The sequence below is a fragment of the Neoarius graeffei genome, chromosome 16 (genome assembly GCF_027579695.1).
Source record: "Neoarius graeffei isolate fNeoGra1 chromosome 16, fNeoGra1.pri, whole genome shotgun sequence".
Taxonomy (NCBI): Eukaryota; Metazoa; Chordata; class Actinopteri; order Siluriformes; family Ariidae; genus Neoarius; species Neoarius graeffei.
This window is the reverse complement of record NC_083584.1, coordinates 53622170-53639146: the sequence shown is the minus strand read 5'-3', so window position 1 is coordinate 53639146 and position 16977 is coordinate 53622170. Positions and strand designations below refer to the sequence as shown.

Sequence of the window (16977 nt, the reverse complement as noted above, 5' to 3'; positions counted from 1 at the left end):
ATTTCATTGGAATACAATATTATTTATTCATCATGCCAAAATAATTAAAAAGAAAAGTTTTGAGTGAGAAAGAGAAGGGTTCAATTCTGGCTTTACTGCCAGAGGGATACAGTGAGCATCAGGTTGCTTCCATCTGCAAAATTTCAAAGACAGCAGTTCAAAAGAACAAAGTCAAACAACAGACATTGGGAACAACAAAGTTACAGACTGGCAGAGGGTTAAAATGACTTTCCATTGACTGGGACAATCATCAACTCCTTCAAATATCACTCAACAACCGGACGATGACATCAAGTGATCTACAAAACGAATGAAAAATGGCAGTGGGGTTAAATGTATGGCAAGGATGGTTTCTCAGGCTCCTCCAGGCAGGGTTGAAGTCATGCAAAGCTAGAAAAAGCCCTTCATCAGTGAGAAGCAAAGAAAAGTCAGGCTGAGGTTTACTAAAGACCATAAGGATTGGACCGTAGATGATTGGAGTAAGGTCATCTCTGATGAGTCCAATTTTCAATTTTTCCCATCATTTGGTTGTCTAATGGTTAGACAGAGACCTGGAGAGGCCTACAAGCCACAGTCTCTTGCACCCAAAGTGAAATTTAGTGGAGGATCAGTGATGATCTGGGGTGCTTCAGTAAGGCTGGAATGGGGCAGGTTTTTGTTTGTCAAGGACACATGAATCAAGCCAAGTACAAGGTTATCCTGGAAGAAAACTTGCTTCCTTCTGTTCTGACAATGTTCCCTAACTTTGAGGATTGGGTTTTCCAGTAGGACAATGCTCCATGCCACACAGCCAGGGCAATCAAGGTGTGGATGGAGGACCACAAGATCAAGACCCTGTCATGGCCAGCCCAATTGCCAGACCTGAACCCCACTGAAAACCTCTGGAATGTGATGAAGAGGAAGGTGGATGGACACAAACCATCAAACAAAGCTGAGCTGATTGAATTTTTGCACCAGGAGTGGCATAAAGTCACCCAAGAGCAGTGTGAAAGATTGGTGGAGAGCATGCTAAGACGCATGAAAGCTGTGATTAAATGTCAGGATTATTCCGCTAAATATTGATTTCTGAACTCATCCAAAGTTCAAACATTAGTATTCTTTCGTTTAAAATTGAATATGATCTTGATTTCTCTGCATTATTCAAGTTCTGCAAATACTTCATCTTTTTTTGTTATTTTGACCAGTTGTCATTTTCTGCAATTAAATGCTCCGCACGCAATTTAATGCTCTCTCTCTCTCTCTCTCTCTCTCTCTATATATATATATATATATATATATATATATATATGTGTGTATATATTCCATCCACATTCACTGGATATGAGCAATCATGTGCTCTGATTAGCTACTCTACTACTAGGCTATCAGCTCGTATACCATGAGTAGAGAAAAACAAAATGGCGGAGTATGTTGCTGAACCAACCGAGGATGAAATAAAAACTCTACTTGAAAACAAACCCCAAAAATTATCAAGTATTTAAAAGAAACAGAAATAGCTGAAAAAATATTGGTCCCCCCCCCCCAAAAAAAAAATCTCCTGTTCCACACTCTAGCCCAGTAAGTGGTGGTAATGCACCTTTAAGTTGGCTTACCAACCGCCAAAAAAAACGCTGAAGAAGAAGAAACCCCCCCCAAAATACAAAAAAGCAACAAAATATGGAATAAAAGTGTTTGATGGTAAGAACATATCTTCTTTTTATTTTTCAAGAATTATTATTATAGCATTTTTCATAAATTGCTACTGTCATTTCACTGGTTTGTTTACATTCTAAGCAGAAATTATTTTGTCGGTCGTTTTGTATAAAGTTTTTATTTATTGAACTTGCAAAAAATAAAAATGCTCCGTTTCTCAAAATCCAGTGAATGTGGATGTGTACACACACACACACACACACACACACACACACACACACACACAAAATCTGGCCAAAGGTTTGTGGACACCTGACCACTGACCATTATACCCATATGTGCTTGTTGAACATCCCATTCCAGATTTCGTCCCTCATTGCTTTTATAATAATCCCCTTTTGGATTTGTCCATTCAGCTACACAAGCATTAGTGAGATCCGGCACTGATGGTGAGGAGGCCATGGGTGCAGTCGGTATTCCAGTTCATTCCCAAAGGTGTTCAGTGGGGTTGAGTTCAGTCAGGGCTCTGTGCAGAGCACGCGAGTTCTTCCACTCCAACCTTAACACACCACGTCTTCACAAAGCTTGCTTTGTGTACAGGTGCATCATCATGCTGGAACCCCTTATTTCCAGTGAAGAGAAACTGTCATGCTACAGTTTACAAATACATCCTCTACAATTATGTACTTCCAATTTTGTGTAAGTTTGTGGAGGAACAGTTTGGTTAAGAACCACATATGACTGTGATATTTAGGTGTCCACAAACATTTAGCTAATGTATATCATGCAGTACATACATTCATACAGTTAACAGTATTGCACCCCTTTTAGGTAACTGTTAATGGTTATTTTATGTAATTTTTACATAGTTCTCCAAAAATACATACCGGCCCCTGCTGGCTAAAAGCATTTGGTTCACCAAGTGCTTTCTGCAAGGTATGAAGAGCTGTTATGAAGCTGTCACTCAGTTCCCCTCTGAAACTGAACAGGCAATGATTTATTAGTTGAATAATAAAACTCTTTATTGTTTTTATTCTAATAACAAATTTTGAATTTGTACCACACCTGCTTTCTTGTTTAGGTCCTTTGTCTGTGTTTTCAGGTGGACTGCTGACTGGAGATTTGTCTGTATCCTGTTGGTCAGGAGCATCTGAAGCCTTCAACTGCATAATTTGGTGGTATGGCGTGAGGTCAGTGGTTTGTGATTGACTATCATCTAGATGAGAAGCACCAGTGGTATGTGATGGAGGAGTGGACTGTTGAGTGGTCAAGCCTGATGATTGTAGCTGGTTAGTATTTTGCTGGCTATCTGAGCTAGTGGCTTGGGGTTGGTCAACAGTTTGTTCCAATGCCATGCAGATTGTTGATGATTCAATGGAACTTTGTTCAGGGCAAATGGCAGTGTTTTGGGTGGTGTATTGCTGAATGGAATCTGATTCTGCTGACAGGATACGAGTCTCCTGAGGAGCCATGGCAGTTGTAGACAAATGGACTGCAGAATGCCATTTATCAGAATCTGAGACTGAAGACAGAATATGTTGACACGTGGTTGCATCCAAGGCTGATGATTGGGTGATGTTATGCAAATCTGAGTCCTCACCAAGTAAAAGTGGGGCATTGCTGTGATGGGTGTTTGTTGTCTCTGTAGATTTGGGAATTGCAGGGACAGAAACAGCAGAGCTGCTGACAGAGGTAGCCTGAGGGTGATGAGCTGGAGATTCTGGTAGTTTCTCAGTGGCTTCATGATATTCACTTGCATCACTCTCATCATCTGAACTCTCAGAACTGCTTTCTGATGAGGTGGACTCATACCTGTAGTTCATACCTGTAGTTACTGCTCTCATTGAATAATTACTACAAAAAGTCATGACAAGAGGACAGAGAAAATGATAAGGTTCCAATAACTACTAAAATAACATATTATATAATAATTACACAGTAAAAATGGTGAAAGTAATATAATACACATTAATTTTACCCTCCATTCACTCCAATGAACTGCAGATTCTTCTGAGTTGAAGAAGAGCGTGGCTCTCTGTCTGCCTTATGCTTCATGATTGATCTTAAGTTGGAATGAGGAGAGGCTTTAAAAGAAATAAAGAGCCTTAATGTTATTGTTTAAAAACCTAGTGAGATGCATAAATTTATGAATATGTATGTTACAGGTGATTTTTGAAATCAGGTGAATCTGGTTCCACCTAAGTGATTCTAGATTTACCTCTGTGAATTAGGTTGACATTCTTAAAAGGGATTTTATGGGGGTTCATAAAAGAATGAGAACACTTCAGCAACCACTCTCTAGTCACCTTTCCACCTCATTTCTCATTCACCCCACCTATCCTCTTATACCTCTCTACCCAGAATTACACTTACGTATCTGTCTGTCTAATTTAGTTTGCTTCCTCCCCCCTTTTTTTTTACTGTCCTTGCTGAGAATCAAACTCTGGACCTTCTGCTTTGAAGTCCACCACTTTACCACTATATGACAGAGGATTCAGTTGCAACAAAGAAATTAAACATTCCACTAGGTCATCCAACCCTAAATCCTAATTCACCTAGGTAAATCTAGAATCACCTCGGTGATTCTATATTCACCTGATTTTTAAAAATCACCTGTAACGTAAAAAAAAAATCATCAGATGGAAAAATAACAAGACACACCTGGTTGGGGTGCACTTTCGTGCGAGTGCATAACTTCTGTGTGCTGTTTCTGTTCTCCATCCCTCACCCTCTGGCAAAGGGAAGCCGCTTGACTGTATTTTGTCTCTGTAGCATTGGAAGAGCTGGTGACTGGCACTGATGTGGACAGTTCACTTTTTAGGACCTCTCGTACCTGTTTGGAGCTTACTGCAATTGATTCTGATACAACAGCCAGAAGGAGAACAAAAAAACACAGCAAGCTTTAACATTGATTATTACACTTTTAAAGTGACAGGTAAACATGGAAAAAGCAGTACTGGAATTGAAGCATCAATCCATACCTTCTGCACTCAGAGGCTCTGCATATCCTCTGTGAGGAGTTCCCTCCAGGAGTGGTGCAGATAGAGGTCTGGTGGAGGTGCTGCACTGCTGAGTCCTGAGCATCACCATAGGCTGCTCCAGTGTATACACCTGGATTCCCACTGTTCTCTGCTGCTTCTGCTGGCCTTGCTGGGTAAAGCTGACCAATGTGTGGAGGCCAGAACCTCCTTGGTCATGCTGCTGCTGCCAGCCTAGACTGGTGGCTCTCACAGCATGATCGGCCTTCAGTGTCCCACCCTGACTCTCTTTCTGCACTGCTTCCACCTGCATCTGGGCACTCTGTAGCTCTTGCATAGTTTTTCTCAACTGCACCTCCAACTGGTCCACCTTGGACTTCAGTACTTCTGTCTCTGGCAGAAAGCCCAAGTCTTCCTCCCTCACACCTACACCCACCTGGAAAGTAAGTTTCTCCGTACTGTCTGAACCCACACCAATGGTTCGAACCTCCTTCCTGGTTCCTGACCGAACACTGCCCAAGATCACAGTATCTTCTATCTCACAGCCTGAGTCTTGACGTGAGCCATCAGGAGTGGTGGGTGAGAGTCCCCCCTCCACCTTACTGGTACCAGATTCCACTCCCTCTTCTGGAATGTCAATGTAGAGCTCTCCGCGTGGCCGCCCACGGCTGAAACCAAGTGTGTGGCCCAAGAACTTCTGACTTTTTAGTTGCACACTAAGCTGTCGCTTTTCCTCCTGCAGCACAGAGATCTTCACCTGCAGCACTGGAATGGTCTTCACTTGCTCTTCCAGATCCCGGATCTTCCTAAGGGCCATGGCCATCTGCTCACGTACATGCTGTAGGTGGGCTGGAGTGGGAGATACGGGTGTGGAGAGGCCTGAGCTGGCAGGTGTGTATGAACTTCCTCCTCCTTGGGCACGATTGAAGCTTTGGGCACTGGACAGAGAGGTGTTGGAGCCAGCAACACTGCTGTGCATGCTGCCCAAGTTGGAAAAGCGAGTGTCCTTTTCTTCCTCCAGCTTTCGCCGTGCATCTAACAGAGTTTTCTCCACACGGGCCATGCTGAAGTTGGGACGTTGAGAGGTGTGATAGCCCGGTGCACAGTATGAGTAGGATGAGTGACGGCTGTCCATGCTGGCATTGGAGCACAATGACTCAGTGGAGGTCCACCAGGAGCCAGTGTAACCATAACCACGGGGCAGAGAACCATAGCGTGGACGTCGCTGTACAGGAACCCTCTTTAGAGTATTACCCTTTTCAATGTCATTCACGTATTTGAGGAAGTCCAGATCCAGACGGTAACCATAGGGAGTTTCTACTGAGTAAGGAGCCTCTGTGTCCTTCGGATGCAGGGAAGTGGGGGCTGTAGAGTTAATCTTCCCTGCAGAGTGGAGAAATTATATTACATGGCATTTAGCAGATGCTCTTATCCAATGTGATGTACAACAAGTGCAAAAGTCAGGTACACGAAGTGCTGAACTTATAGACAAGAAAGTTCTAGTGCCAACTGAACAAGTGACAACATTACTTAGTGTACTTCAACAGAATATTACATAATATTCTGTTGAAGTATCAAGCAGCCAAGGAAACAAACCAATCATATAAAGTACAGCTAAATAGACAAGTCAAACAGCTAACCCCAGACTAGACAGTACACAGCCTGGGTTAGTCTAGACCAAAACGCAGTTATACAGTGGGCAGGGAAACAGGGCAGAGGTGCAGACAGCAGTCTTGAGTGGGCTGGACAGGAGCGGAGAGGAGGAGGGGCCAGGTGACCAGCAGGAGCGGAGCGGAGGGATCTGGCTGGCGTGTAGGGGCAGATCAGACTCTGGAGATATGCTGGCCCTAACCCCTTGACAGCCTGGTAAGCTAACACCAATGTCTTAAATTTGATATGAGCTGTGATAGGTAGCCAGTGCAGGTCAGCAAGCAGAGGAGTGACATGGGAAGAACAAGAGAGGTAGTAGACCAGGCGAGCTGCAATGTTCTGGATGAGCTATAGGGGTCTGATGGCAAAAGCTGGAAGGCCAGCAAGGAGTAATCAACTTTAAACCCCAGGAAATCTCACTGTAATCTCTTAGGTAGACAACCAAGAACAGCATCAATGGTAGGCTATAGACAACTAACAAACCTAATTCTTTTGGTAAATAGGTCTGTTTGTAAATATTTAGGGAAAATAATAACAGCCATCACTTAGAAAGTATCTCTGGCCATACGTGTTACTGGGGATGTTGGGGAGTGAGAACATGTCTCCAGTACACATTTTAGTGTAGTCTGTTCGAAAATCTTCAATATAATAGCTAGTAGAAGGAAGTGATCCAAACACTTTCTGGAAATATTACTTAAGCTGTTTGCATTTTTCATTACCATAAAATAGCCAGCTTCCTTTTTCATCTCCTATTAAATGTTATGCCATATGACTGTTAGCCATATTTTATGATGTATGATTTATACACGTTGCCAAGCATGAATTAGGATTTCTTCATGTAATGCTTATATAGTTATGATCAGTGTAAAGAGCATGCTCACCTACAGAGGAGGTGGTTATTCATAGTGTTTTATTATTTATAAACAGTTGGCTAATTGGATTGGCTGTTTCCAATCCAATCACAATTTAAAACTTTCTGAAACAACTACAAACCATGTATCTGAAACTGGCCAGATAGCATATCAATATACAGTGGTGCTTGAAAGTTTGTAAACCCTTTAGAATTTTCTATATTTCTGCATAAATATGACCTAAAACATCAGCAGATTTTCACACAAGTCCTAAAAGTAGATGAAGAGAATCCAGTTAATCAAATGAGACAAAAATATTATACTTGGTCATTTATTTATTGAGGAAAATGATCCAATTTTACATATCTGTGAGTGGCAAAAGTATGTGAACCTTTGCTTTCAGTATCTGGTGTGACCCCCTTGTGCAGCAATAACTGCAACTAAACGTTTCCAGTAACTGTTGATCAGTCCTGCACACCGGCTTGGAGGAATTTTAGCCCATTCCTCCGTATAGAACAGCTTCAACTCTGGGATGTTGGTGGATTTCCTCACATGAACTGCTCACTTCAGGTCCTTCCACAACATTTCGATTGGATTAAGGTCAGGACTTTGACTTGGCCATTCCAAAACATTAACTTTATTCTTCTTTAACCATTCTTTGGTAGAACGACTTGTATGCTTAGGGTCGTTGTCTTGCTGCATGACCCACCTTCCCTTGAGATTCAGTTCATGGACAGATGTCCTGACATTTTCCTTTAGAATTTGCTGGTTTAATTCAGAATTCATTGTTCCATCAATGATGGCAAGCCGTTCTGGCCCAGATGCAGCAAAACAGGCCCAAACCATGATACTACCACCACCATGTTTCACAGATGGGATAAGGTTCTTATGCTGGAATGCAGCGTTTTCCTTTCTCCAAACATAACGCTTCTCATTTAAACCAAAAAGTTCTATTTTGGTCTCATCCGTCCACAAAACATTTTTCCAATAGTCTTTTGGCTTGTCCACATGATCTTTAGCAAACTGCAGATGAGCAGCAATGTTCTTTTTGGAGAGCAGTGGCTTTCTCCTTGCAACCCTGCCATGCACACCATTGTTGTTCAGTGTTCTCCTGATGGTGGACTCATGAACATTAGCCAATGTGAGAGAGGCCTTCAGTTGCTTAGAAGTTACCCTGGGGTCCTTTGTAACCTCGCCGACTATTACACGCCTTGCTCTTGGAGTGATCTTTGTTGGTTGACCACTCCTGGGGAGGGTAACAATGGTCTTGAATTTCCTCCATTTGTACACAATCTGTCTGACTGTGGATTGGTGGAGTCCAAACTCTTTAGAGATGGTTTTGTAACCTTTTCCAGCCTGATGAACATCAACTACGCTTTTTCTGAGGTCCTCAGAAATCTCCTTCGTTCGTGCCATAATACACTTCCACAAGCATGTGTTGTGAAGATCAGACTTTGATAGATACCTGTTCTTTAAATAAAACAGGGTGCCCACTCACACCTGATTGTCATCCCATTGATTGAAAACAGCTGACTCTAATTTCATCTTCAAATTAACTGCTAATCCTAGAGGTTCACATACTTTTGCCACTCACATATAAGTAATATTGGATCATTTTCCTCAATAAATAAATGACCAAGTATAATATTTTTGTCTCATTTGTTTAACTGGGTTCTCTTTATCTACTTTTAGGACTTGTGTGAAAATCTGATGATGTTTTAGGTCATATTCATGCAGAACTACAGAAAATTCTAAAGGGTTCACAAACTTTCAAGCACCACTGTAAATATCTATACATAAACACAAGAGTATTTGCTTCCAGAGGCTTTAAAAAGTCTCAGGCACAGTTTGGTGACCCTACTAAAACGTAGACTATTAATCATGAAGTGAGGAATCCAACAAGTGCTGTAGCCAATTCAGCCTTCAGAACGAGAAGAGCAAACTCATTCTATAGGAAGAACAGGTAATAATAATAACCAGCATTAACCAATGAAAGATGTCTGGAGTAAATGAAAATACTTGTTATCTTTGCATTTATAGGCCATTACATTATTTAACCTGTGGTTCATATTGGATTTCTCTATGTAACCTTGTTGTTACAAAACCTACAGGCAGTATTTGCAAGACTTTCATGACATGAATAAGGGTTCAATTTAGAAATAGTAAATTATTGTATAATTAATTAGTGCTCTCTCTCCATTTATACACACTGTGTGTATATATATATCCTAGGGTTTCTTGGCTAAGAAAGTACAGCCAGCTTGCCACTCCTCTGCTGCACTGCTTTTGGTCATGGACAATTTAGAGTAGCCAAGTAGCTTAGCTGCATGTCTTTGGACTGTGGGGGAAACCAGAGGAAACCCACACAGACACGGGGAGAACATGCAAACTCCACACAGAAAGGCCGCCATTGGCTGTGAGGTTTGAAGCTGGAACCTTCTTGCTGTGAGGCGACAGTGCTAACCACTGCACCACCATGCTGCCCTACCATGCTGCCCTAATTATATACCGTATAATATAGCTAGCAACTATATGAATAATTATATATAAACTATATGGTATAATAAATTGTATAAAACTTTAATCATACAACTGCCATGAGCAGTATGTTCGCCTATCAATAAAGATGAAATGAAACCTATACCACTGTTTATTTATACTTTTATAATCTATAATAAAATGTCTCTTCTACCATAAAAGTCTTATGTCACATGGCTTTACTTAACATGGCATGAGCAAATTTTTGGATGGCGTCTTTTCTTGTGAACCCAGATGTTAGCATCATACATGGTAATATTATTGATCATATAGTACCATGTAAATTCAGAATGAGTGTATAAATAAATAAATAAATAAATGTTTCAGGCTGAACATTAAATGTCTTTGTATTGCATTCAATTGAATATAAAACAAAAATGATTTGCAAATCATGCAATTTTGTTTTTATTTACGTTTTACACAGTCAACCAACTTTTTTGGAATTAGGGTTAGTTCGTTTGTTCTATATTTGAAGATTGCATCAATGCTTATAAATGATGCAATGCTAAGATGTATAATGCAAAAATATCCAACCTGGAAAGCTGGTGTCCATATGTAGCACTTGAGCCATGATTCTATAGCAACCCCCTGTAACACCATCACATACAAAACCTAAAAAAAGAACAGAGAGAGAGAGAGAGAGAGAGAGAGAGAGAGAGATTACTGCATGTGAGTCATGAGCAAATTTCTCATCATTCATCCAGTGACACACAAGGCCAGCTGCCTCCGCTCAGAAAATAACACCCCAATGTAGGGTCTATGACACTTACACAAATGGCCCTGATCAGGAGTGTGATTCTGCTCATGGATTCGTTCAATGGCAGCGGAGGAAGCCAGCAGTCAGCATCTGACTGTGTGTAATGTAGGTACATCAGGGTTTGTTATGGTTTAATTGTACCCACTGCAGTCCATTAGAGCCTTTCTGACTTGGTTTGCTTTCTCCCTCCACTGCTGGGATTTTCTTTTTGTTTCTGGATCTCATACTTAAAGGAAAGAGAATGGAAAGGAAACTTTTCCTGGCAGCTACAGTGACTTGTGGAGAAAGCGCCTCTCATTACAACCATATTAGGAATCATTTCTCTGCCGATGGTTCTCCATATGGAGGTGCTGGAAAAAGAAAATGTGCACGCACACACTCAAACACACACACACACTCGCTTTCCACCACTGTTCAACTCCCTTTTTCTTCATTTTTCCTTTTCCAATACCTCCCTCGTTCTCTTCCCCTCCTGCTAGTCAGCTGAGGATCAGGAGATTGCAGATGACTGGTGTGTCCTCTTCCTCCTTCCTGTCTCTCAGTGGTGCATCCCAACTCCAGCAGAGACCCAGTCCACATTTAAAACAGTTGGGCCAAACAAAACATGCTTTGATTTGAAGAAAGTGGGAATATATTCATATTAGCTTTTAACTTAACCTGATATTTTTCTCATTGCAAGATTACATTACAAATATCCAGTAGATTTTAGGCCATGCCCTTTTCAATTTCACTGGTTTCTGAAGCTTGTGCGTTCTTGCCAAAGATTAATTTTCTTGGTAATACTGTGTGGGATGGAGGTTGTACATGAGTCATCTCTCTCTTAACTATCTGTGTTTCTTCCATGAAAAAAGTGACCAGTTTAAACTGTTTCAGATCTGAGAGCCCTTTGTCCACTTGGCTTTGGACACGACCAGTTTTTCTGTTCAAACACGAAACTTTCTGTTTCACATCAAAACCTTTAACCTGAGCCTATCCAAGGCTGCACTGGGAAATCTAGGGCACTCAGAAACACTGACGAAACTCACTCAGTAGTTTTTCGTGACCTTTTCAGTGCACAAACAATCCTTTTTTCTTCTTTCCCACTGTATGCTGCCGTTCTTTGTCTAATGCTCGTCTACTATAGGACATCTGGCTGCAGTGAACAGGGAATTTATATAACTTTGATTTGCTTAGCAAAAATGGTGTGTAGATAGATAGATAGATAGATAGATAGATAGATAGATAGATAGATAGATAGATAGATAGATAGATAGATAGATAGATAGCTTTTACAGTTTAAACATGGGTTTCTGAAAAGAGACAAAAATATCCACAAGAACATGCATCTGAATGTGTATTTTCTGTGTTATTTTGTACATTCCTCTCTGTGTGTGTGTGTGTGTGCGCGCGCGCGCGCGTGAGAGAGAGAGAGACAAACACTCAGCAGGGGTGTGTAGGATAGACTTTACCAGGAAGCAGTTGATAAAGGTATAATTAGAGTGCAACAGTATGAGAAATATCTCAGTATCAACCAAAATATATTCTCCTCTCAGCATGCTTTCCCAGTCTGTTGGTCTCAATGTCCTTTTCCTGAAGACTCTCCACCTCTTTTTCTCCTCTCCATCTGTCTCTACTGCCCAATTTAAGACATTCACTCTTCTTCTAATTCATTTTTTCCTTTCCTTTCTGTTCCGTCCCCAATGCTTTGCCCCGTATTCTACACAACCCTCCCCCACTCATGGCAGCAATGATTGCCCTGAGCAGAGTAGTATTAGTCTGGGAGCTTCTGGTATGGTGTGTGTGTGTGTGTGTGTGTGTGTGTGTGTGTGTGTGTGTGTGTGTGTGTGTGTGTGTGTATTATGTGTGAGTGTTGGCATGCACAAAGCAGTGACCTTCCCCCTGCATCGCAGGCCACAAACAGTGTTTAACTGAGTTGATACTGAACAGAGCATGGTGGCACTCATCCCCTCCATAGGAAGCTGCGTGGGGGATTTCACTAATATGGCTCATTTTTCTGTCTACCCATGTCAAGGTGAAAAACCAAACTGCCCTGGAAAGATATCACACTATGTTTTCCCAACACTCATCACTACATTCCAAACCAGTGTCCATTAACGCTTTTTGTCTACAAAGAAAAGAAACTAACCTCCAACAGTTAGCAATTTTCAAATGCCCCATAACTAAGTAAAACTGTTCAGAATTTAGAGAAAGATTTTTTTTGTTTTGTTTTTTCCAAACCTCTATATTAAGGATAAGCATCATGTATGCTGAAGTGTATGTAGACAAAGCATAAACATACAAAATACTTTGCAGTGTGTGTTAGCATTTCAAATTCAAAACCACAGAGTTAAAGTGGGGTACTTTTTTTGTTTCAAGTCAGAAATGCATTCCTCACAGCCAAAAATCTCTGCCTGTTATTGGGGTCAGGTTTTGAAGGCATTTCTTCAGTGCAGAAATTATTCACAGTGCAACAACTCCACCTCTCCACCCAGCATCAACTACTCTTTCCTTTGGTCCTCTTTCTGCTCCTCTCCCTTTCTTTAGGATGGTGCCTCAATTTTGAATGAAAAAAAATATGGAATTAATGAGTAGCACAGTCCAGCACTGGCTTCTTTGACTTATATACAGATGTGTAATGACCATGTGTGTGATTCTTACCAGCACCACACCAGCAATACCACACACCCTGAGCTGAAATGCATAAAAATATAAACATGGAGCTTAAAGTGGACCATTATCTGTAGGAGTAGAGAGTCAAATACCATCTCTGTGTTAAAATATGCTGCAGAGCTCCACATCCTTACTGCTTCCCATCACAAACACCACACCTACCTCTCACCCAGGTCCACAATAACATGAGGCTTGGCAAGTCCTTCTGATGCCTGGGAAAACTCAGCCCAGTAGTATTGAGCAAAGGTGTTTTTTTGTTGTTGTTTGTTTGTTTGTTTGTTTGTTTGTTTGTTTGTTTGTTTGGCCAGCACGCATTAGTCACTGCTAGGGTCACTTTTTCAAAACTCTGTACACAGTTAGCACATCTATGGACCAAACTGTAAATCCACTGTTTATTGTTCGACACAAAATGTATTCTTCAACATTTTTGCATACATTTTCCACTTGGTTTCCATCACCAGCACAACTATGAATTTCTACAGCCCAATTTATATAATGCAAACATAACGTGTGTCTAAACTTATTGCATTCAAGGTCCAAACCAAAAACATAGGAGGCCATTGTCAAATTACATTAAAAATAGTATATTGAACTAAATCAAAACCCTAAAAAAGGCCACGGTGAATGTTCTGAGTGAGAGAGGGACCAGCAGCACTCTAGGTACAGGAATATAATACCATGAATCCAATATAGAGTGCCTCATTTCATTTTTAGATAACTTCTATAAAAGGTTTGAGCCTGGAATAATGTCTCACACAGTCACTAATTTTCACCTTTGCTTCCACCTTGACTTTTCCTCTAAAGTATACTTAATCCAACATTATTGGCACCCCTGGAAATGATAGTGAACAGGATGTAACTGAAGCTTGTTTCCTATTTAAATTGTACATTTTTTATTTGATTGGAGTGTGTAGGAACTTTCAAGCTGTAATCCATGATTTCCTGATTAACTGGAGAACAAATATGAGGTGACACAAAGACCAAATTCCCTTAGTCATCCATCAACATGAAAAGATAAGAGAATGCACAAACCAAATGAGGGAGAAGTGTGTTGACCTTCATAAGCCAGGGAATGGTTATAAAAAAAAATAGCTACTCGCCTGAAAATGTCCATTTCTACTGTTAGGGCAATAATAAAAAAGTGGACACCAACTAGAACTGTTACAAACTTGCCTGGAAGAGGACCCAAATTTATTTTGCCCCATGTAGTGAGGAAGCGGGTAAGAAAAGCAAAAAAAAAAAATCCCCAAATATCACCGTTGGTGAATTACAAGAAAAAGTAAAATCTTGGGGTTTCCAAGTCTCCAAAACCACCATCAGAGTCCACCTCCATGCCAACAGATTATGTGGAAGGTGCCAGGAAAAAAAGCCTTTTCTGTGAGTTAACTACAAATGTAAGCACCTGAAATTTGTGAAATGTTACTACAACTTTGACTGGAACCATGTTCTACGGTCTGATGGAACAAAAATTGAGCTTTTTGGCAATAAACACTCAAGGTGGGTTTGGTGTAAAAAGGATGGCTATAATGAAAAGAACCCAATCCCAACTGTAAAATGTGGTGGAAGTTTTATGATGTTTTTGGGGCTGTTTTTCCTCCAAAGGCCCTGGAAACCTTGTTAGGGTACACGGCATCATGGACTCCATGAAATACCAGGACATTTTAAATCAAAATCTGGCCGCCTCTGTCAGGAAACTAAAACTGGGTCATCATTGGATCTTCCAGCAGGACAATGACCCAAAGCATAGGTCCAAATCAATACAAAAATGGTTCACTAAGCACAGAATGAAGCTTCTGCCAGGGCCATCTCAGTCCCCTGACCTGACCCCCATTGAAAACCCGTGGGGTGAGCTGAAGAAGAGAGAGCACAAGAGAGGGCTGAGAACCCTGGATGATCTGGAGAGATTGTGTAAAGACGAACTGTCTCAGATGCCCTGCTCTGTATTTCAAACCTTATAAAATTTTAATAGAGGGACTCAATGCTATTTTACTGGCAAAAGGAGATTGTACAAAAAGTATTAAACACAGGGGTGTCAATCATTGGTAAACCATTATATTAGCTCACGTGTCTGAGCTGGGACTTCAGACACACCAAAAAAGCAACAGGGCAAAGGATTTTGCAAGGGATTAGCGGCAGGTTGCCGGGTAGCTCTGCTGTGTGTAGTTGTCGATGTTGATTTTAAAAGTAACTCAGTAAATTACACAGGGAAATTAATACTTAAGTATCAGTGAAAAATTGGGGCAAGCATGCGTGGAAGAAGAGTCTGGAGACCACGGGCAATTGCTCTAAGACAACGAGGGAGGCTCAGCCTCCTCTAAAAATGACGAACATCGTGTGGGATGAATTGCGCTAGGCTTATGTTATAGCCGACCTTATAACATTGCTATTTCAGATCCAGAATCATAGAAATATATGTGCTCAACCCAACTACAGTGCAAAATCATTCCCTTATAACTTTCCCTAGTTCGCCTAATGTGTGCATGAGTTTTTCCCCCTCGTGACAGCGCGGTGCAGCCCAGCCTCAGTGGATTGGGAGCTATGTGCTTGTCAATGTCAAAATGTAAGACGATTATTGGACAAATACTGCGAAAATGCCCGCCCACGGAGTCTCACGGACTCCCAGCCTCAATGGACTTCAACGGCATTTGGGAGCTATGCACTTTTCAATCTCAAAATGCAAGACAGTTACTGGACAAATACTGCAAAAATGCCTGCCTACGGACTCCCAGCCTCACATGGGAGGGACATGGCAGTTTCCGCGAGGAGACTGGTGATTGGTGAAAGCGGCCAGATATTTTCTTTGATTGACAGCTCGTTTCAACTATAGACAGGCAGCGGACAGTGTTGCCAGATTGGGCGATTTCCCGCCCAATTGGGCGGTTTTAAGTGCATTTTGGCGGGTTTTGAACATATTTTGGGCTGGATAATGTCAGCAGTATCTGGCAACATCAGTTCAGTCCCATGCGGATTCGTAAGTGCTGTGGTGTTTTGTAAGAGATCGGCTTACATTTCGATTTCATTCATTACATACGGTTTCTACCAGCTTTTTTAGTTTGTATATATTTTCATTGTAAATAAAGTGTTGTCAAGTTTGCTATCTTAGTTCCAGAAATTTTGTTTATTTGAGTGACTGAACTTGAACTTGAGGGGGCTAGTCAGCTAGCAAGAAAGCTGCGCACGGATGCCAAGCATTGCTGATTTAATTTTGGCGAAGCCATTTGCCAGTCTTCCTTTCAAGGAAAAAATTAAAATTAAAGAGCAGGGCAGACCAACGCCTCAAATTGACTTGGTGAAAAAGGTAGGGAATAATACTCGTTCCTTTCAGCTCTCCTGGTACGAGAAAGTGAATTGGCTAACAGCAAGTGACCCACATCAATAGCAGTAAATAGGCTACTTTAGTAATATGTCATGGATGGACTAAAAATATAGAATCTATTTAAAATGTTTATGCTGAGTATATTATATTGGAATATATGTTTTTCTGGATATGAATTAAACGCCGCTACAATTTGGAAAACATTTTTAAACAAAAACACAGCCGAGGTCAATTTTTAAACAACATGCCACAATTTTAAAATATAAAATGTTAAAATATAACCACCACCACCTCCAACACCACCATCATGTATATTGGACAGTAGGCTAATGGGCCAAAAGAACCTGTTATTTCACAGTTTGTGACGCTGCCAACAATCAGCCAGATCAGAGGCAAGAGTATGGGCAAAACTGATGTGTTTTTTCTTTTAAAATCTGGAAATATCGTAACCGACCAGCCTCCCCTGTTTGAAAGATTACCAGCCGCCACTGCTGGAGACAGAGATCTTAGATTCTCGGTCATTAGCCTGTGCTACTTGCTCTCGATAGCACTGGCTTGACTGCTTTATTAGCATTCGCTAACACCACTGATGAACACTACACAGGT

General features: G+C 41.1%; 1 protein-coding gene across 3 annotated transcripts in view; it reads right to left on the bottom strand.

Moving 5' to 3' along the window:
* kank2 (KN motif and ankyrin repeat domains 2) overlaps positions 1-16977 on the bottom strand; it is a 49282-nt gene that overhangs the window by 9190 nt on the left and 23115 nt on the right. The window contains exons 2-8 of one of the 3 annotated variants that reach the window (XM_060943184.1): positions 10184-10261; positions 4614-5993; positions 4294-4491; positions 3611-3716; positions 3233-3486; positions 2698-3154; positions 2520-2613 (exon numbers count right to left, since the gene is read on the bottom strand). In XM_060943184.1, coding sequence (XP_060799167.1) covers positions 2520-2613; positions 2698-3154; positions 3233-3486; positions 3611-3716; positions 4294-4491; positions 4614-5993; positions 10184-10261 — 2567 coding nt within the window. Of the gene's footprint in view, positions 1-2519; positions 2614-2697; positions 3487-3610; positions 3717-4293; positions 4492-4613; positions 5994-10183; positions 10262-16977 lie in introns of all 3 variants that reach the window. The other 2 variants (XM_060943182.1, XM_060943183.1) reach the window with 2 other exon arrangements.